Raw genomic sequence first — 22,883 nt, forward strand, 5'->3', positions numbered from 1 at the left:
GAGGAATTGGAATGACTAGATGTTACAGAGTGGCTGACTCACCAGTCACATGTTGGACAAATGGCCTCTAAGGTCCTTTCCAACACTGGGACTGTTAGGTTCTGTGACAAGACAATAGCACTAGCAATTTAAATATGAAGATGATCCTGGGAGCATGTTCTTTGGCATCTTTTATGATTGGTATTTAGTGTGGGTGGGCCTACGCTTACAAGTGAATATAAGAATTCCAGGTACCTACAGAGTAAGAGTTACAGCTGTAGATGTGTTTTGATTGGCAAGAGTAAGAGAGCTGGAAATACACAGATGACTTAAGAGACTAGCTCATTCCTTATGCTTGAAAGTAAATAGTATCTCAGAAAATACAATTAGCCAGATTCCCTCTCAAGAGCCCTCCTTTGGGTTTATGACTTGATGCATGAAAGTAATTAATTACTTAGGTATGTATCCCTGCACCCAGATTATTCTCAAACCAAAATCTAAATGCATAGCTCCCAGCAAAAGCCCTTTCCACACCTTATTCCTCATTCACAAATCTACAGACACAGGGGAAGGTAGGGGGAGAGAAATTCCCTTTTATTTACCTGTTCTTCCAGTCAATAAACATTAAGCACTTACAAGGTGCTAGGCACTGTGCTGATCTCTAAGGAATCAAATATAAGCTAAAAAAAGGCAGTCCCTGCCCTCAACCAGCCTACATTCTAACAGGAGAAGATAACATTTAAAATGAAGATGAAAAGGTTGGGGGAAGGGGCACCCATTTTAGGGCATGGTGGTGAAGTTCAAGAGTCAGAAGAATAACTGGAAGAGAAATACAGGATAGCTGCCCTGGGCCCTTCCTCAAAACGGAGGTTTTGAAATTTTTTCTGTTACCAAAAATATCTGCATTATTTATCCCTATAGTGTTACTATAAGAATAAAATGATATAAGGAAAAGTGCTTTGCAAACCTTGAAGTTATTATTATTAATTCAAGGATTTTGTAATCAAAATCCTTAAATCTTAAATCTTGCCAGATGTAGTCTCCATTTGGCAAGCATTTGACTTTAATTTAATTTGATTTATTTAATTATAAATTTTTTATTTTAATTATATCAGATACCACTTCTGGAATTGGAACACAGAACCCCATGCCACATCTCTTGTACTGTACCTAAACATTTAAATGTCATTCACTAGATTAATGTTTTTAAGGCTATTGGAAACCATTCTGCATCCCACTGCCAATTGAAGGTTCATCTAGTTACTGGCATTAAGGAGATGGGAATGAAAGCAAAAGGGGATATTTATGAGGTAGAATAAAAAGATAAGCAATGGGTTAGATCTAGTGGGTTGAAGAAAAAAGAACAATTAAAGCCCCAGAGATGATCCTGGGTGACTAGCTGTGCTCATGAACAGAAACAGAGGTTGCGGGAAGTAGCAAGATTTGAGGGTGACATGAGCAGTTCATGTTGATGTCTTAGGTGTGTTGAATTTAAGATACTCCAAGACAACCATGTAGAAATGGAGACAGAGATACGGCATTAGAACTCTGGGCAGAGGTTGTTGGTAGAAATATAGATGTCAGATTCACTTCATAAAGATGATAATTGGGGCAGCTAGGTGGCGCAGTGCATAGAGCACCGGCCCTGAAGTCAGGAGGACCTGAGTTCAAATATGACCTCAGACCAAGCACTTGACACCTACCAGCTGTGTGACCCTGGGCAAGTCACTTAACCCCAATTGCGTAAAATAAATAAATAAAGATGATAATCTTTATCATGATGGTAGTAGATGAGATTACTAAGGGTGAGAATTAGAAGGATAGAAGAGAAAATGACATAAATTGTAGGCCCATAGATATTTAAAGGATGAGAAAAAGATAATTAGCCAACAAATAGAAAAGAGAAACAGTCTCATAGGAGTATAGTTTCACAGAACCTGAGGGAAGAAAAAATATCTAAGAAGGAGGATTGGTCAACAGTATCAAACACTACAGAGAGATCAAAGAGGGTGAGTACAGGAAAATGGACATTGAATTTCCTATTCAATGAAGCTGTTATTGACCTTGGAGAAAACTGTTTCACTAGAGTGGTGGGTACAGTCAGATTGCAAAGAGATGAGGAGTAGAGAGGAAATAGAGGAAGTATAGATAACTCTTGCTAAAATAAGATATAGATGAAAATATTAAAAACAAAATAAGCAAGCATTTGACTACTGAGTATGCTTTCTGAATATGTAGCAAAATGAAGACTTAAAGGCTTTCCTCAGATAAGATATTGCCCATGTATACATTAAATACATAAAAAACCTTCATGAGAAGATGTGTGATCATGGAAATAAGTTTGTTCAACAATCTACTGAGTAATGACAAGGAGGAAGGGAGGGAAGGAGAAAGGAAAGAAAGAAGAAGGAAAATAAGTATTCATTAAACTTCTACTATGTACCAGGCACTCTACTTTGTGCTTTATAATTTTTTTTTTGTAAATTTTATCCTCACAACAACCCTGGGAAGTAGATACTAGTGTTATCCCTATTTTACAGTTGAGGAAACCGAGGGAAGTCACTTAAACTCTGTCTGCCTCAGTTTTCTCAACTGTAAAATGAGGATAACAATAGTACCTACCTCCCAGGATTGTTGAGAAAATAAAATGATAAGATATTTGTAAAATACTTTGCAAACTCTAAAGTTCTATATAAATGCTAGCTATTATTATCATACTAATTATAGAACTAATTGTCATACTAATTCTAGAATGTACAATAATACCAAAAAAAAAAAAAAGAGAGAGAGAAGGGCTAGGGATAGACAGGGATAAACAGCTAAGCTGTCACATCAATAAATGTAACTTGTATAAGTCCTTCAAACAGATGATAAGATAGCCCAGAATTGAGTAAGAACAGGAAATGTGTCTGGGTTACATTTAGGAAACTGCCAAATGACTAATGAAAACCCATCTTTTTTTAGTACCAATATTCACCAAGTGACAATATATGACTGTGAATCATGGAGTACAAGTCAAGAAGACTCCAAATTACAAATAACACAAAGATTAAAAGCAAGCTGCAGTGTGTCATCAAATGATTATTTGCTGCCAAAAGTTGAGTTAAAGTGGTTTATAATTTTTTGTAAAAGGATCAAATTCCCACTATGTGGTGGGACTTAAAAGATAGGAATATATACCAGCAAGAGGGGCTTGGATAGGGAGCTTAGCTGATCTAGACGCATACAGTAGATAACAATGACCTGGAAAGGCAAGGGACTACAAGTGGTCAGTCAAAATAACTAAACAGGTCCATGAAAGAAAGCATATTTTGGGGCCTAGGAGATCAGTCAATCGATAAGCATTTATTAGTCACCAATTACGTGGCAGGCACTGGAAATACAAAGAAAGGCAGAAGAATCCCTCTTCTCAAGGATCTTACAGACTAATGGGAGAGATGATACGTAAATATATACATACAAACAAGATATATACTGGGTAAATTGGAGGTAATCAACAGAGGGAGGTACTAGCATTAAGGCTAATCAAGGAAAGGGCTGTGTTGGGTTGTTGTTGTTGTTTTTTGTTTGTTTGTTTTTTTTTCCCTGTGATTTGAAGGAAGTGGGGGAAGCCAAGATACAGAGATGAGGAAAAGAATTCCAGGCATGGGGGACAGCCAGTCAGCCAGTCATCAAAAGTAAGGAAGTATGAAGGATTTAACAAGCTTAGTGCTAGTAAACATTTTTATGACCTCAGTATGCTGTTTTGTCCTCTACTCTGATTTTATGCTCCCTTGCTGTGTGTGAACAGATGAAGGTGTTGATTTTGGACAGAAAAAGATGAAATCTGCAGATGAAACCAACTTCTGGGCTTACCTCACATTTAACAGTTCTGGATATATTCTAACACAGCCAGAAAGAATTAGTCAAAGGAAGGTAGACTTCTGAGTAAGTGAAATCTATAGTGTAATCTAGACATAGAGCTGAAATAACAGGGCCCCTTGGTTAAGTTCTGAGTTGTCTTTTTTTATTCATGTCCAACTCTCTGTCACCCCATTTTGGGGTTTTCTTGGCAAAGATACTGGAATGATTTGAAATTTCCTTCTCCAGATCATTTTACAGATGAGGAGCTGAGGTAAACACGGTTAAATGACTTGCCCAGGGTCACACATCTAATAAGCGTCAGAGGCCAAATTTGAACTGGGGAAGATGAGTCTTCCTGACTCCAGGCCCAGCAGTCTATGCACTGTACCACCTAGCTGCTCTAAGTTCAAAGAGCTGAGGTTTAAAATTTGAAATGGTGGTAAAGTTAATGGGAATTATTGTAACTCGGAAACAATGTCTTGTATTGTAACATGTCAAACTCAGTATTTTGGAATTCTCTTTAATGAATCAAAAAAGCGTGAGCTTCTTCAAAAAAAGTTACTTCAAAAACCGTTGTGGAAGGCTCACTTTGTAACTCTAGGAAATAAAATAATAATCCCTCTCATATACAATGCTGATATTCTCAAGGTTTCCAGATCTCAGAGGCAACATTATACTATAGATAGAGCTCTGGATTTGGAATCAGAAGACCAGTTTACATCCTGTCTGTCTGACTATGGGCAAGTAATTTAATCTCTCTGTTTCAGTTTCCTCATCTGTAAAATGAAGGTGAAAGAGCAGATATGTGAGGATCCTTCTAGCTAAGACTCTATGATCTCTCATATTTTCAATTGCTCCTTTAATACTGATTTGTTGGCCTATAAACAAGGCCAAGCCTCCTCCAGCCTTAGAAACCCTCTATTTCTAGGGTTCTAGTTCTGAAGCTAGGCCTGGATACAGGAAGGAGACGGCTGGGGTTAGCGCTGCACCTAGGGAGAGGACTAGACAAAGGGAGCTCGTTCTCTGCCGTCCCACTCCCACATGGCACAGCCCCCTGCCTCAGGCGCACATGCTCCGGCTACTTCTCCATATCCTGTTCCTACCCCAGTTCACCTACCTTCCCCTCAAGCTACCATCCTCTAACTCCCCTTTCCAGTTTGACCAAACTCCCAAGAAAAAAGCAATCTACACTTGCTGCCTCCACTCTCCTCTCACTTAACTCCTCAACAATGTACAATCTGATTTCTGACCTCATTACCCAACTCAACTGTTCTCATGCTCCTTGACCTCGATTGCATTTGTCAATGTCAATCACCTTCTCCTTTAGGATACTCACTCCTTTCTGGGTTTTCATGACACTATTCTCTTCTCATTCTCTTCCTACTCATCTAACCTCTCCTCAGTCTCCTTTGCTTACTCATCATCCATATCAAACCCTCTAACTATGGCTTCGTCCTGGGATCTTTCCTCTCTCTATGTGATTTCACTTAATGAACTCATTAGCTCCCATGGGTTTATTCATCATACCTACATAAATAACTCTCAGGTCTATACATTTAACCCTAGTCTCTCTCTTGAGCTTCTAAATCTACATCCTAAATCACCAACTGCCTAATAGACATTTCACACTGGGTGTTTCATGAGCTTCTTAAATTCCACTTATCCAAAAAAAAAATTTCATTATCTTTCCACTCCAAAGTGACTTCCGTTCTCAGTTCTCCTATTAAGGGCACCATTAAAATTTCAGTCACCCAGGCTTGCACTATGTGATCCAGTCAAACTGGCATTCTTTCTGTTCCTCACATATAACACACCATCTCCCAACTCCATGCCTTTTGTAATATGCAACCTCCATGTCTGGTATGCTCTTCCTACTAACCTCTGTTTCATACATTCCCTCTCTTCCTTCAAGATACAGCTCACACATCACCTTCTACATGGAGCCTTTCCTGCCTTTCTCAACTGCTATTGTGCTCCCTCCCTAATTGCCTTGGATTTAACTAGTCAATTAACTATATTTGTGGGGGGGTTTCTCTTCATTTTTTTGTGTAGGTACCTATGTATGTATGTATGTGTGTGTATATATATATACATGTATATACATATATATGTGTGTATATATGTGTGTGTGTGTGTGTGTGTGTGTGTGTGTGTGTGTGTATATATATATATATATATATATATATATATAAATATATATATGTGCCGGTCGGGCCGTGCACTCTCCTTTTAACAGGAGCAGGCTGCCAAGGTCATACTTACCAGTCTTCGGAGCCCACCCGGATAAACATAGAGACCAGCCAATCGGGAGGTGCAAGCACTCGAACTTTATTCAGAGGCCATCACAGCAAGGCCAAGCAGGAAAGCAAGAGCAAGAGAGCAGGAGCAAGGGAGAGCGAGCTCCGACTCCTACCGCCCCTATATACCTTCCTAGCCCCTCCTCCTCAGCCCACCTACCAGTGAATGATTGTAGGATCAGATACCGGAAGGGGATGTCTGGGGTTAGCGCTGCACAAAGGGAGAGTACATGACACAGGAAGCTAGGCCCGGATACAGGAAGGAGACGTCTGGGGTTAGCGCTGCACCTAGGGAGAGGACTAGACAAAGGGAGCTCGTTCTCTGCTGTCCCACTCCCACGTGGCACAGCCCCCTGCCTCAGGAGTACATGCTCCGGCTACTTCCCCGTATCCAGTTCCTATCCCAGTTCACCACAACTCCACATGGCACAGCCCCCTGCCTCGGGAGCGTAAGCTCTGGTTACTTCCTAATATCTTGTCCCTGCCCCATCTTGCCACAACCCCCACGTGGCATGTAGCCAACATCAGACAATCCCTCACATATATACACATATATATATATATATTTACTTATCTCCACTGAAGGAGAATGTAAGTTTCTTGAAAGTATGGATTGTTTCATTCTTTGTATTTGTATCTCTAACTCCTAGCACAGTGTCTGGCATATAATAAGACACTTATTAAAAGTATGTTGATGGGTTGATTGTAGAATGGAAGGGACCTCTGCCTTTTCAGGTACAGAAAGTTTCCACAGCTCCAAGCGGCTCATATAGACATGGGTATCAGGGACTTTATATGTATCCATAGTCATTGTTCTCCAAAGCTCCACTACATTATTATTTCATTATATTAATGTACCACAATTTATTCAACCATTTTCCCCAGTTTTGGAAATTTAAGTTGCTCTCATATGTTTATAATGATCGGTAATAGTATTATAAATTTAGCATTTATTAAGTGCCTACTATGTGTTGGGTATTATGCTAGGTACCAGGGACACAAATACAAAGGCAAAACAATGCCAATACTCAAAGAACTACATTCAATTAAAGTATTTTAATAGAGAGCTCTTTTTTGGGAGGATGGGGTGTTGATACTACTTTCAGCATATATTCCCAAAAACAGAATTAGTGGGGACCTCAAAATGTTCAAATTTCCTGCTTGATACAAATATCTAAATTGATCAGAAATGACTCTTGAGAAAATATTTTTAAATAGTATAAAAATATAAGACAATTATTCTTGAGAGGTAAATAGTTATCAGGTGATTATCACACCTAATAAGTGTGGAAGAGCCAGAAGCAAGGAGTACTTTTTGGCCCACTAGAAAAAAAAAAAAGAAGCTAAGCAGGACAAAGAAAGCAAGCTCTGCTTTCCTCAACCCCCAGAAGGAAAGAAAATGAGCCAAAAAGCTTCTATTCTCCTAACCACCAAATAGAAAAGAGAATGAGAGCTAAGTCAAGATATACCTGTGACCAACCAAGAGGAAAGTTAGTTGTGATGGTTCCAGAAAACATGTGTCTTAAATGTCCGTATACTACATCCAGTCAAGTGAGTTCACATGTTAGAATTCAGGTCCTAAGGTCCTCCCCACTGAGGTAAGGAAATAATACCTTATTTTTCACATTCCAAGCTCTTCCGAGATCTGAAAGTCAGTAAAAGTCTCTTAACTTCCAAAAGAAAAGCCAGCAAGGGAGTCTTGCCCTATTTACAGTAGAAAGCTACCTTCTCAATCTAATGAACATAACTTTTTAGGAGCTACTCTTTCTGGAGACTTGTTTAACAGTCTGAAGCCAAGAAAGTGAAAAAAAATGAGGTATTATTCCATCCCAGCCCTCTATTTCAAATAGCTAGAAGTTGTCAGCTATTAATTATGATGTCAAGAACAGCTGAGCAGGCAGGATCCTAAAGGGATCTTCGACAGTTAACAAAAAATAATGAATAGTTTTAACTGAAGTCCTTGGAACATTTCTGCCACTGTTTTAGTTAGTGCTATATATAACTGACATACTGTCTTAGAATGCTTCCATCACTGTTATGCAGTGTTGTTTCAATCACAGTTTGGAAAATTGCTCAGTTTTTTAAAAGATTTATGTGTAACACTGTGGTACACCACATGGAATATATTAGTCACCTTAGTTAACAAAATGAGACAGACACGAGATTATGTGTCATAACATGACATGTTAATTGAAAATCATGAAAAAGTTCCATAAAACGACTTTTGAGGTAAAAAAGGATTTTGAGGAGAGATATAGGCTTCAAATTCTCTATTCAAAATCTGTTTGCCATAAACTATTTAGCATATCTTTAGAGAAATTTGCCAATTTCCAAAGGAAATGTATGCCAAAACCAAATTTAACTTAAAGCAACGATTGTAGGCTAAATCACAGATGTCATCCCTCGTAAGGTTTATAAGTATATTGGTTGGTTCCTTTTTGTAGGGTTTTGTGTCTCTAACACCAGGTTTAATTAGTGGGTACTCCAAGTATAGCACAATCACTCTTTTAGTGAGGCTTGCCCTGCCCAGGCTTAGATTCCTTTTGCCTCAAGGGCTTATCTCAGTTAAGTCTAAGGGCATATATGTATTTTATTCTCTCTCTGGTTTTAGACTGTCCTGTTGCCTAGGGGTTTGATACAGTAAGTTTTAGAATTTCCATGGCATCAGTGTTTGCTCTTCTTTCTTTACCCCTACCCTCTCCCCACCCCCACCCCTATGCCCCAGCCATGTTGAAGCAGGGATATATTTTCCAGCTCTCTAGAGGGATCTAAACCCCTGAAATATCTGCCCTCTGCTATCATTAACCATACCCGACAATGGCATAATGGACACCTGATTTTTCTTTTATATAAAGGAGGGAGAACATTTATAAGCAATAATGATAAACAATTGAGGAGCATGTTCTTCACAAGAAAACAGCTGTCTCCCATGGGAATAGAACCATTTCTCCTATGCTTCTTTGCATCCTTTCCCAAAGGGAGGAGGGACTAGGAAGAAATTGTCCATCTGCTTAATGGAAATAAAAGCTTTGCATTGAACTCACTTTAACAGTTGAGTGGGGAGAGGAAGAGAAGAAGCAAATCTCCCTCCCCACCCTCTTCAACTGATCTTCAGTCTCACCACCATGTACCATCAATTCTTTGCCAGGACAAAGGGTCACTCCTAAGTTTACCATCTTTCTTGACATGAGTTTACGGGGTTGCAGAAAAAAGTGGAAGGTGAGCAACAGATATCCAAAAGTTCCTAGGACTTACTCATGTGTTTCCTCTCCTGTGGTGTGACCCAGAAGGATGGATAATCCAATTTCTCTCTCCCAGGAGCCTTTCAAAACAGTCCCAGAAAACCAATCCTATGTTCAAACTTCAAAGACATTATCAAACTGTTGAACTCTAGGATAGCATTTGCTTGAATCTTTCACATAGGTACTACATAGTAGAAGCTGCAGAGTTCTGATTTAATGCACCTTTTCAATTGAGCAGCCATTTCAGATATAAACTTTAATTTTCATGGAACTTCGAATTAGCAGGAAACTTAAGAGACGCTGTGAGCTAATCTCTTTATTTTATAGATGAGAAAACTGAGGACTGCTGCCGTGAAGTGACTTACCCAGGGATAATACAGGTAGCTAGCAGTAGAGAAGACAGTAGATCTTCCAATCACTACTACATCACCTTGCTTTTACCAGCCATCTAGGGTTTCTTTATGTAAACTGGTAGAAGTCTGGGCAAAACATGGATCCAAGATTTGAGAAGAGGCTAGGAGTTAGGCAAGTCAAAGACTCACAAATATAACTATTTAAATGATCAACAGAATTTGTCTTTCATCCACAGAGCATTAAAACTCTTCCTATGGAGAAAATTAATCAGTTAGGATCTCATGTTCTGGGAGATTTGGTGACTAAATGGGCCATCATTTCTATACCACACTAACACCCTAGTGAACAGAAATGTAATGATTAGTCTGGCTTTTTCTCTCCACCCCCTCCTCATAATTTCAGCTGCTTACTTGCCACTTTCAGGATCAAAGCCTATCACAGGCTTTGGGACCAATATAACCTTAAAGAGAGAGACGTGCAAGAATTCTGGGATCCATAGGAGGAGACAGCTCAGCCTGAAATCTGCCTAATTGCTGGTCCTCCTCTGTCCCTCTATCCCTATTCCAGGAACCAAGTTTTTGCCTTATTCCTTGTGAACAAATCCCCTTCTTATAGCTTACTTATAGGAACTGGGTCTCAAATTAGTTTTCTAGCTCACCATAATGGTCCTGGGAACGATAATCTACTGAGAACTTTCCCTGAACTATAGCCTCAATGGCTGAGTCCTCTTCCAGACTTCTCTGATACTGTGCTCCACCTGTTCGCTGTGACATTTCCCTATTATCCATGGCCAGAACTCCCTGAAATTGATCTATTACCTTCCTGGGCCACTGATTACTGCCTGCTTCCAGACTATGTTCCACCTGCTTATCTGGATACCACCTCATAGTGGTACTTCTGGAACCTTCCCTGATCACCTTCCCCATCCCTGCAACTCTGTCTTAGTTTCCATATCTCATCTATTTTTTTATCTCATATATCCCAGATCTACCCAAGTCCAAGTCCTGGCAGGAATATTCTCAGAGCACCACATAAACTCAAGCACTTGCTCATGCAGTCTCAGAGTTGGAAGAAATTCCATTGACTCTTTGGTTCAACACACACCTGAAAAAAGAATTCTTCTACAGTATGCTGGACATCCAGACTTGTTATTCAGACTTTGCTTGAAGACCTCCATCAAAGAGGAACTCATTACCTCCTGAGGAAACTCATTTCACTTATAAGCAGCTCTAATTGTTAGAAAGTTTTTCCTTCTGTTGAACTTTAGTGTACTTCTATATTACTTTGTTATGGGGCTTCTCCCATATGACATGAATCACAGGATCTCATATTTTTTGGAAGTGATATAAAAGGCCATCTGAGGACCTCTCTTTCCCCCTCACCCCCCGCCATAACATCCTGACAAGTGGTCATTCAGCCTTTGCTTGAAACCTCTAGGAACACTGGGAGACCAACTTCTCTGTGGCACTATTACTGGAAGGTATGGTACAGACACCATTAGACTCTGCACATCTTATGTCCCAGTAGCATTTATATAGGCTTTAAATTTTACAAAGTGCTTTTTGAAAATATCTCATTTGATCCTCACAATAGCTCTGTGAGGTAGGTGCTATTATTATTATCCAATCTTAGAAATGAGAAAACTGAGGCACATTAAGGTTAAGTGACTTGCCCAGGGTCCCACAGCCACTAAATGTCTGTGGCAGAATGTGGATTCAGATATTCCTGACTCCAAGTTCAGTACTCTATGTAATGTGTCACCAGGCTGCCTAATAGCCAAATACCTGAGATCTGATCTCTGGTGAATAATACAAATATCTCAAAAGTCTTAGTGCAGCTTTAAGCATTACTAGCCATTTTAAGCATTATTACTAAAAAAGATTGGCTAGCAAGTCTTTTTTAAGCTTTACTAGCTTAAAACTGTACTAAGACTTTGGGAGCTCCTCAGCTTTTACCCAGAAGGACACTAAAGCTTTTCCTCAACAGTACATATTTGTAAATTACTAATAAGTAAAATTTTCTGTTAATAGAGTTAGCCCATTCAGGTAGTGAAATTGCCCAGATCAAGCTATGCATAAAATTGTTATATATACACACACAGTCTTGAGAATCATCTGCTTAGAGGTTGACAGTTGAAGCCTTGGTAGTAGGAGCAGAAGATCAAGAGCTTGATTTTGGATAATGTCCATGTTCAGGGCACTCTTTGATAGAATTGATGTGCATCTAAGAGCTAGCCCCAAATTTCTAGACAAATTTATGAAATATAGCACATCAAAAAGTGTGTTCACTACCTTTTAGAGCAGAAAGTGGTCATAATATATACTCCCTTGAGTATATATAATGCCTTATACACAGTAGACTTTCAATAATTGTTTATTGATTGAATTAGAATACAGTAAAAGTACAATGTAGTGAAGAGGGCAGAGTGTTGAATGTGGAATCAGAAGACCCAGGTTGGAATGCTAGATCTGTTAGTTACTATCTATGTGACTCTGGGCAAGTATCTTAACTTTCCTGGGCCTTTGTTTCTCCATCCATAAAATGAGGGTATTAGAGTAGATCACCTTTAAAGTCATACCCAGATCAAAATCTGTGGTTCAACTAACTGCACAAATGATAAGAAACCAGTGTTTTAGTTAGAAGCAGACTAAGCTAAGTTGTAGTGGCAGTGAATATTTAGTCCTTACTGCATATTTACACAATGTTTATAATATGGGAGATAAGAATTATTGTCTATATAAAGCAATTACTCCCAAAGCACTGTAAGATCCTGAGATATGAAGGAAAGAATGAACTATTATTTACTTACTAGGCCAGGAAAGTACACTAATATATTTTAGAAAGGTTTCCAATTGTAAGAACTGATACAAAAAAGTGTTCTTGTTAAATGTAATTTAATCAAAATATTTAATTCACTGAAGTATCTCTTTTCCTTCTTGAACTCTAGTTAATCTAGGCTTCGTTGTACTCAATAAAGTAATTAGGTTTACGAAGCAGTAATTAAAAATGTAAATCTCAGGTTGCCTCTTAGCTCAATTACTCCTCCCACAGAAGGAGACTGACAGAGACAAAGACACAGGTAAAGGAGACAGAGACAGAGAGAGAGAGAAAGAGAGAAACAGTCCTCTTCATCTCCCTCTTACTGACCACTTCATCTCAGAGACTGGACCAGCAAAAAACTAGTAATCCATATAGGATCAACAGACATTCAAGGAAAGGCAGCTTCAGGAAGAATGACTCCTTGTGGCAAATCAAAATTCCAGCTATGAATTCTACAAAAGCACCAATCCCTAGAATCTGACAGAAAATTACATGTAAGGGGAACTTCATGAAGGGAAAAAAGAACTTCTATAAGAAGTTATGAATTACCCTTTTGTTGCATGTTTTTTAGACATGTTCCTCACTACTTTTGTACCTTATTTGTTCTTATCCTTCCCTTAGACCCTATGTATATTTGTAGATGAATGTGCCCCAGGCTTTTGTGAGGAATATTTTTGTATCTACTGTTCTTGCTAAAGTCTGGCTGATTATTAGTGGCAAGCATACTGGTGGGGCTCATGAGCCACAGTTCTAGAAATCCAGATCCTCACAGTTACCCTTAAAATCCTAATTATAGTAGCAGCTGCCCTCTGGGGAGTAGGCTGGCCAATTCAAGTGCAAGTAGGGAAAGTAGTCCTGGAGAGGATGCTACACTTTTATCCTCTGATCTCAAAAGCAAAAAAACAAAAAAACAAAAAATGAAAAACAAAAAAAAAACTAATAGAGGAATAAAGGAATAAGGAATTCATAAGAAATAAAAACAATAGCAATCAATCACTTAACTGTACCAGGCATTATACTAGGTGCCAGAGATACAAAGGCAAAAGTGAAAGCCCATCCCCTTAAGAGCTTATATACTACAAGGGGAGATCTCTCTCTCTCTCACACACACACACAAACACAAACACTCACACACACACATACACACACATGTGTGTGAATATATTTTACATATATTTGTATATACAAATAAATACTCAAAATAAATACAAGATAATTTGGGAGAACAAAGATATTTGTAGTGGTGTAATCAGGAGAGGCTTCAAGCAAAAGGTGGCATTGGAGCTGAGCCTTAAAGAAAACAAGAGATTCCACGAGATAAAGGTAACAAAAAAGTGTTGGGGACAGCCAGCATGAGATGAGATGAGAGATGGAGTTTCTTACAATAGTAAGGAAAAAAATTTGGCTGTACTGTAGAGTAAGTGAAAAAGAGTAATATTAATAAGTCTGGAATGGTAGATTAGTATCAGGTTGTAAAAGGCTTTACATGCCAAACAGGAGTTCATATTTGATTCTAGAGGTAACAAGATCCATGCTAGAGCTTATTGAGGGGGGTATGGGGGTGTATTGGGGGAAATGTTCTTATACTTAAGGAAAATTACTTTGGCATCTGTGTGGGAAGATGGTTTGGACAGGGGAGAGGCTTGAGGCAGGGAGACCAAATATAAGGTCTTAGCAATAGTTCAGATGAGAGGTGATGAGGACCTGAATTAGGGTGACAGCTGTGTGAGTAGAGTGAACAGAAGCAAAAGACATCAAGGAGGTAGAAACTATGAGATTTGGCAATTCCTAACACTATGGTAATCAATCATTTCAAAGCAGTTAAAATTTTTAATTTTATTCTTTATTCTAAGAATTTTGTTCTTATCTTGTGCCATTTCTGATGTCCACACTGTAAAGCACAACTACATTAATATTTCCAGGATGTCTTCTGGTGGGATCAAAATTTTGGTTGATTATTCTGAAAAATAAATTTGGTTTAATAATCTATTAGTGAATTTCTAAGAAAGAATCCATTTTTTGGATGACTCAAGTGTACTGTTGTTAAAAATTTTTCAACAGATGTTTGTCATCTACCAAAAATAATACAAAAAGCAATACAGAAAACATTGAGTAAGATGTTAACCTTTGAAACGCATGCTCTACATTGTTGTTTGGTCCATTCTCAGGTTCCTAGTACATGTCACAAAAGCAAACAAGATTATGATCTTTATTTTAATAGTCAGAGGCTGCTATTGCATCTGACATAAATGAGCAGACTGTAAAGCAGTGGCTTACTTAACTATTATGGAGCAAGTCTTTACTGGCCTTATTTTTTACTGTTGTAGAAGGTGATAGCTGTGATAGACTCTGAATTTAACTCTGCACTTTTATAAGAGAAGACAATTCTTTTGACAATAATAATAAAGGGATTAGAGAATAACATATTGTAAATACATGAAACTTATGAGATCACTATTTGCCTATTAAAAATCAGGAAGCCATTATCAAAAGTTAACTTATTTTGTTTGCTTCATACTTTTGAAGTACACCTTAGTTACTACAGTGAGGACAGGGCTTAGGAAGGTAATGTCTTGATGATTATTATTTTTTAAAATTTTGTTAATGTCTTTTTTTTTTACCACCACCACAACAATTTTCCTATATACCTCCCCCACTCCAATCCTCCCTTGTAACAAAGAAAAACAAATAAAACAGACCAGTTCCACAGCTGTCAGTTTACATCTGCCATATGCAGCATACTAAGTATCTGGTCTCTGGATTCATTTTTGATTAATGTATTTATTCTGAGTTCAGTTGCCTTTTGTTGTTGTTCTTATTGCCATTATTGTAGTCATTATACATGCTGCTTTCTTGTTTCTGCTTATTTTGTTCTGCATCAGTTCATACTAGTCTTCCCATCTTTCTCTGAATTCTTCTACGTCATTTCATGCAGAGCAATAACATTCTATCACAACTGTAGTCTACAGTTTATTCAGCCTTTCCCCAGTCCTTGGATACTCATTTTGTTTATGGTGCTTTGCCACCAAAAAAATTTGCCAGTTGCTTTTTCTAACCAGGGGAGGCTATGGCACTTCCCTACAACATGGTACAGTGGAAAAGACAGTTGGCTTAGGAGCCAGAGGATGAAGGTTCCAGTTCTAGCTACTTGTGTGACATTAGGCAAAGTCACTTAATCTCTCTGACCACACTTTCCACATCTATAAAATGAAGTGGTTGGCTAGGTTACTTTCGAGGTTTCTTAGGTTTCTTCCAAGTCTAAATTCATGAAACTCTATGATAGTTCATATCTATCAGATTGGTAGAGATTGACAGTAAAGGATAACAACAAATATTGAAGGACTGTGGGAAAACAAGAATACTAATACACTACTGGTGGAACTGTGAATTGATCCAGCCATTCTGGAAAGCAATTTGGAACTATGGCCCCAAAGTCACTAAACTATATTTTCTTTGACCTCCACAATAACACTACTAGGTCTGTACCCCCAAGGAAATCAAAGAGAGAGGAAAAGGACCCTTATGTACAAAATAATTACAGCAGCTCTTTTTGTAGCAGCATCTATTGGGGAATGGCTAACAAATTACGGTATACTAATGGAAGGGAATGTTATTTTGCCATAAGAAATCACAAAATAGGCATTTTCTGACCTTATGCATAGTAAAGTGATCAGAACCAGGAGAACAAGTTATATAATAATAACAAAATTATAAGACTTGAAAATTTATCAAAGTAATAACCAACTGTGATTTTAGGGGACTGGTGATAAAGTACGCTACTGACAGAGAGGGAATGGACTCAAGATAAAAGGTAAGACATGAATTTTCAGACACAGCCAATGTGGAATGGGTTTTGTTCAGTACAAAATACTGGTAGTCATAATGATCTGTTTTCTCTTATTACTCTTTAAATTGCATCATCTTTGACCATGGACAGATATGATATTTTAGAAAAACTACATTGGCAGTGAGTGGAGAATGTATTGGAGTGGGTAAGAGACTTGAAACCTGGGGACCAGTTAGAGGACTAAATCCAGGTGAGAAGTCATGAGCAATCTGGAATAAGGTTGTGTTTGAATAGTGAGAAGATGACTTACAGAAGAGATGCTGTGAAGATAGAAACAATTGAAATGTGGCAACAGATTGGAGATGTGGGGTGAATCAGAGGGAGAGTTTAAAAATGTAAGCTTTCACTTTGAGCCAAGGACACTTTTAAGACAGGGCACTAATGGTTGCAAAAGTCACATCCTTGTATTAAGGTTCCCTGGTGGAAACATTCAGAACAATTAATCTAATACCAAGAAAGCTTTTTCAAGGCTTTCTGTAACAGCAACCTCTCCAATACAAGGGCACTGATTACCCTGAATGAAGTTTTTTGGGGGCAGACTAATTCTCTTACTTCTTGTTTACCTAATTACTTGTCTCCATTACTAAGTCTATAGAATCTTACAGCTCTAAAGGCCAGCAAAGAAAGTCAAAGCTTTCTTGAATTATTTTCAGGACCACACCATATGAATGAAAAGAGAAAAATAGACCTGGGGACAGGCAGACTAAACTTAACTCTAAGAAAAATTCTCTTATTCTCAAGAAAATTCCTTTGGTACCCATAAATAATATGAGGAAATAGGTCCTTGGAAAGATGTTCTGCTTCCTCGCTCCCTCCTCCCCTGGTTCAGAATGTTTGTTTGTTTGTATGTAGTTTAACCTAAGCTAATTTTACCAGGGTTGGGGGGGGGGGTTAGGCCTGATTAATCTTTAAGGTCCACTTTGACATTAGTAGGTAGCCAAGAGACCCCTGATCCCAGGGACTTTGGCGATTCATCCAGTAAAAGGAGACGTGGGCACATCTCTCTGCCTGAACCAGCACTCTAGGTGTGGGGGATGGGAGTTGGGAAACTGTGAGTTCTCATTTGGCGGCTGCTTCTTCTATGTTGCCAAGCCGGACAGACCCAGCAGTCAGGAACTGTCAGCTCCCAGGTGTGCTGATGGGAGGAGTCCTACGTTGCTTATCTTACTCTTGCAGACATCCTGCAAAACAGACAGCTGGAAAGACAGGGAAACATCTCTTTCAGGAAAAAAAAAGCAGTTAAAAAAAAAAAAACCCAAGCACCTCTCCTCCCCGTACTTACCAATGAGGTCGGGGTGTTGTAATCTCGGCTGGCTGCTCCGGTTTAGCTTTTTCCCAGTCAAGGTCTCCATTTTTGAAACTTCCTGCATGAGATGGGTATATTTTCAGTTCTGTCCTCTCCTGCAAAAGCAGGAGAATAAAATTCAACACAGGCACACAAACACCCTCTAATTGATTAGCAGGAATTTTCTCTATAGAGTTGGATGGGGCTCGGGCTTAAGGAGAGAACTTTTCTCCGAATGAGGCATCCTCTTCTTGGACTGCTTGGCCTCAAAAAGCAAATGTAGGAGCAACTCGTGGAGAAGTCACAACGAAGAAAAACGTACTCTCCAAAACTGGCTCGGGTTACCTTGGGAAGTCGTTGTCCCTCACTGCAGATTTATCTTTAAGCGAAGGGTGAAAATTGTTGGGTATTTGTGTATTCCTGCTGTGTCCTGTTCCTGTACGGGTTGAGCTGGACTGATCAATTACTGAGGCCTCTTCCAACTCTGAGATATGGATCTGGGGATTGATTGCCCCTAGGAATTAGAATTGAAAGGGAAGATATCATCTCAGCTGCCATCTAGATCTAGACCAAGCCCTCCATTTTACAGACGATTAAGATGCTGAGATTTATAAAAGTTACTTGCCCTAGGTCACACTGGAAAGTAGAGAGCAGTTCGGACTCGAATCCACGCCATCATTCCCAAGTACCCGACTCTTTCTACTTAACCAGACTGCCTCTCTTGATATGCAAAGACCCAGTCACCTCCAAGCAGCTGGGGTCAAAAACCCCACGGCAAACTGTTCTGATTCTGCTTGCTTTGCACTGTTTCATCAGTTCCTACAAGTCTTTTAATTCCGGATTCATTTCACAAAGTGCAGTAACATTCTATCACAAGTGCATTCTACGATTTGTTCAGTCACTCCCCAATATTTGGATATTCATTTTGTTTACAATTTCTTGACAAATTGGCTGGTAATTTTTCCAACCAATCTCTTCGCTTTGCTGTAACGTGATACAGTGGGGGAAAGGCCCGGCTTCGTATCATCCCGGAGATGTTTGTAAAGGGCGGCGCTGGGCGCACAGCAGGAGCTTCATTAATAAAGGCTTGTTTTTAACCCCTTTCCTTTCCAGGTTCCATTCTAAATTCTGCCACTCGCTACCCTTGGGTCCGGGCTTTAGGGGGTTAGGAGGGGCAGGAAGGAGGGGCAACTTTTCTTAGGAGGGGGCAGCATCTTGTAGGTGTCTCCCACCTTTTGAAGGGGTGCCCCTCAACTTTGGAGGCTCCCTCAGCCCTGGCCCCCGGGGAAGAGGAGTGGGAAGGGTAAGAAGACAGGTAGGCTCTAAGAGAAACCCCGTCTCCGTCGGTCCGTCCGTCCTTCCCCTACGAATAATTTTTTAAAGAGAATTCCTAGGGGTTATCGCAAGATAATGACACCAAGAGGAATACCTCTTCGGGAAATGAACACTCCCATTTACGGGACGGGGGAGGTGGTCCGGGGGAACGCGTAACCCGCGCCCGCACCGCCCAACCCCTAACGAGCGTGCGCCACCGGCCAGCCAATTCCTAACAATTGATGCGCTAGGGCGCGCAGTGACTTGGCGGCTGCGCCCAAACGTTCCATCCCGCCCTGCCCTTTGCTTCTTGGGGTACTAGCGGCCAGATCCCTCCGCGGCCCCGCTCTCCTCGCGTTGACTTGCAGCTACCGATTCCTACGCCGCCGCCGTGCGAGGCCGATCCTGTGGGGGAAGGTGGCTGGACGAATCTCCGCTCTGAGCGCCGCCTGCGCTGCTTCCTCCGAGCCCGCGGGGTCGCTGTGCCGCGGCACGAGGGGTCGGGGGAGCGCCTGAGCCAGATCCCGAGCTTGAGCCTGAGCTTGAATCTGCGCCTGCGCCTGCACCGCGGGCGGGCGGCGGCCCCGGTGGCAGCCCAGGCTCCTGGCCCCCCACGGAGGCGGCCCCGGCGCGATGGCGGCCTCGGTCTTCTGCTGCCTGCGCTGCTGCGGCGACGCCGGGACCGGCCACATCCCGCTGAAGGAGATGCCGGCCGTGCAGCTGGACACGCAGCACATGGGTAAGGGAAGCCGGCCCGCACTCCTGCCCCCCCATCTCCTTTTGGGTCAAAAGGGGCTGGGCCTGTTCCCCCCGCCCCCCAAGGTGCTCGGTTTTCGAGGCTGGAGCGCGCCGCCCTCCTGCCCCCCCACCCCCCGGCGTCTGACTCTAGTGGCAGGTGACCGAGACCCGTGCGTCCGTTTTCAGAGATGTTTGGTTTCAAAGGGTTAATAATCTGTGTCCTAACAGGCTGGTGGCCTTACCCGTTTGTGGAGTGAGCCGTGCTGGTGTTCACGCCGTTTTCACCTGCCTCCAAAGGCAGTCAAGCCAGCAAGCATCGATTAAGCGCCTACTGTGTGTGCTAGGCACTGGACTAAGAAAGACACGAGACAGTGGGGGGAGATAGCATGCAAACTACTTACAAACAGGATCCGTACAGGATAAGCTGGAGATGATAAGTGGAGGGAAGGCGCTTGTGAATAGCCCCTGCCGTCAAGGAGCTCACAGTCTAAAGGGGAGACAACATGCAAACAACTAAGTAAAATTATATATATATGTATATATATATATGTATATATACACACACACACAAGATAAATTGGAGGTAGTGAGTGGAGATAAGGCGCTTGTAAATAGTCCCTGCCCTCAAGAAGCTCACAGTCTAATGGAGAAAACAACATGAACAAACAACTAAGTACAAATAAGTTATATACAGGACAACTTAGAGTTTTTGGAATATGCAGAATCATTCAAGAAGATGCTGTTCTTTCCTTCTAAGGATTTAACGTGGAAAGCTGAAAAAACAGGTGTATTCATAATAGAAACCATTTCCCCACCTGATTTTGTGACTGTTGGCCCTTCTTCAGAGCCCTCCATTTATTTTCCACCCTTCTCATTCTCATAATTTCTCCTTTCTCTGTTTACTTTGTCTTCATGCAACCTTCCTCTCCACACCTTTTGATTTAATTCTCCCACTCTTAAGGTTTTCATAATGTTCAATCCACTAAACTCTACTTCATCTTTCTCTTAATCCACTCTTTGAAATGTCACATCATTCAGTGAGCCTTTCCCAATGGAAGCCAACCCACAGCTGCTGTTGTGGTTGTATCTCAAGACTCCATCCTTTATGTTCAGCTTTTTTAATAATTTTCTATTTAATCCTTTAAGTAGTTTATCCACTATCACGAATTCAAATACAGTTATCTTTATGTGGATTTAACCAAATATATTTCTGTGTCTTAGATTTACTCCATCTTATATAGAACTACATATCTCACTATCTGTGGTAGATCTATGAGATATCTGGCTACCTGAAATTAAACATTACAAAGACAAAATTCTTAATTTCTTTCTTTCTTTCTTTCCTTTTTTTTTTTTTTTGGCTAGGCAATGGGGTTAAGTGACTTGCCCAGAGTCACCCAGCTAGTAAGTGTCAAGTGTCTGAGGTTGGATTTGAACTCAGGTCCTCCTGACTCCAGAGCCAGTGCTCTATCCACCAAAATTCTTAATTGCCAACAAACCTTTCTCTGTTACTCTTAGCAGTAATTATCAGTCTTCTGCTTATTTCCCAGTCTTGGTGATATTCTTCTCCCTCACTCCCCCCATCTTCCTCTACCCTTCCTATACACAATAGGCACTCTTAAATGTTTGTTGATGTTTGCCACTGGAACATCAATATTAACACCTTTTCTAGAGTTTATGCTTTGGAATATATAGGGGAGATCATGTTGTAATTAGGTCTCTTTGTTACTTCAAGGAAAGAAATGTCATAAAATGGAGTCCTTGTTGGATCCATGCTAGGCCATTTCTTTTGAGGTATTTTTTAAAGTGCCAGTGTAGCATCCCATATTGGGTGTGGGGAGTTAGGGGTGAGATATTCATTTGAAACAAGAAACATTTAGAACAACTAGATGTTATTGGGGAAAGAATTTGTCAATGATACTGGAATTTTAAAAATTGTTATTGGAGACAATAGGTGATAATGGATCTCTAGTAAACACTGTTCTTAGTTTTGTGTAATTTAAAAGAGAGTAGTACCTTTGCCATCACTGTCCCATGCATTTTTGTTGAGACATGAACAGCCTTTGTGTATCCATTGGTATCCATGAAGTATCAGGAGAACTAAAGGGAGGGCCCCAGCCTGATGAGTGTCCTGAGATCTGTGGAGGATCCCACATAGGATGTTCATAGGATGAGAAGGCATGCAAAAGTTTGGGTGGGCATCATTGGAGGAAAAGTACCCACACTGATGATATCATAGTTCCACATATCTAAATATTCATAGGTTTGTTGATTTAAGAAATAGAAGAGATCATCTAGTTATTGAAGTAAGACTAAGAATGTTGCTCGCTAGAAATCAATTAGCAGCTGTTGTTTCAAATAAAAATGATATAATCTCAATATCCTTGACAAATTCTCTTAAATAATATATCAATCCCCAACTCAGATTTTACTAATAAGGAATTGGGGGCCTACAGAGGTTAAATGACCTTTCCATGATAAAATAAGGTAATAGTTACAGAAGCAGGATTTGAACCCAGATTCTCTGACTCCCAATCCATTATTTCAAATGTACCATACTGCCTCTATACTGACTCAGAGAGCTGATTATATCCTGTTCCCTACTTGCCCTAGTCACATCAAGAATTGACATGTCCAAATCCTGCTAAGCTAGTGATAATGTAATGATATTACCAAACCCAAATTGTGGCAACATTCCATAGACATTGAGTAGCAACCATTTTCTCATTCTTACATCAGCAGCATCACATTTTTAGAAGTATACTATCCTGTAGTTTTATCAGTTCTCTTCTTATTCACAGATGCACATGCTTTTCTCAACTAAGGTTTAAAGAATTTACATAGTTTTACAATCAACAAGTTTCATTACCAAAATTTAACATTTCCCAAATCAACCTTCTACAAAATATAATTGAAACTAAAATATGTATTTTAAAAGAGCAAAGTACATTTAGTGATGGAATTGCCAGGATGTTCAGCTGCTCGTTTTCAATATTCTGTAATTAACAGCTGTCTTAATGAAAATTTGCTAAGTTATATGATTTTCTTTGAATGTTTAGTGGTTTACAAGCACAGATGTCTAAAGCAGATTTGTCTCTAAACTATCCAGCATAACTATTGGCTTGAAAAATTAGGCTCATTAACAACACATGCCTTAGCGTTTT

At 40.0% G+C, this 22,883-nt stretch overlaps 1 protein-coding gene across 1 annotated transcript in view; it reads left to right on the forward strand.

Annotated features, from left to right (window-relative positions):
- Positions 1-19,601: 19,601 nt before the first annotated feature.
- The window catches only part of SPRYD7 (SPRY domain containing 7), a 29,553-nt gene continuing 26,271 nt past the window's right edge, over positions 19,602-22,883 (forward strand). Inside the window, exon 1 of the mRNA XM_027856902.1 lies at positions 19,602-19,720. Within this exon, the coding sequence (XP_027712703.1) occupies positions 19,615-19,720 (106 nt within the window). The 5' untranslated portion in view covers positions 19,602-19,614. The remainder of the gene's footprint in view (positions 19,721-22,883) is intronic.

Source organism: Vombatus ursinus, unplaced genomic scaffold (assembly GCF_900497805.2).
Source record: "Vombatus ursinus unplaced genomic scaffold, bare-nosed wombat genome assembly UNPS02011700.1, whole genome shotgun sequence".
NCBI lineage: Eukaryota > Metazoa > Chordata > Mammalia > Diprotodontia > Vombatidae > Vombatus > Vombatus ursinus.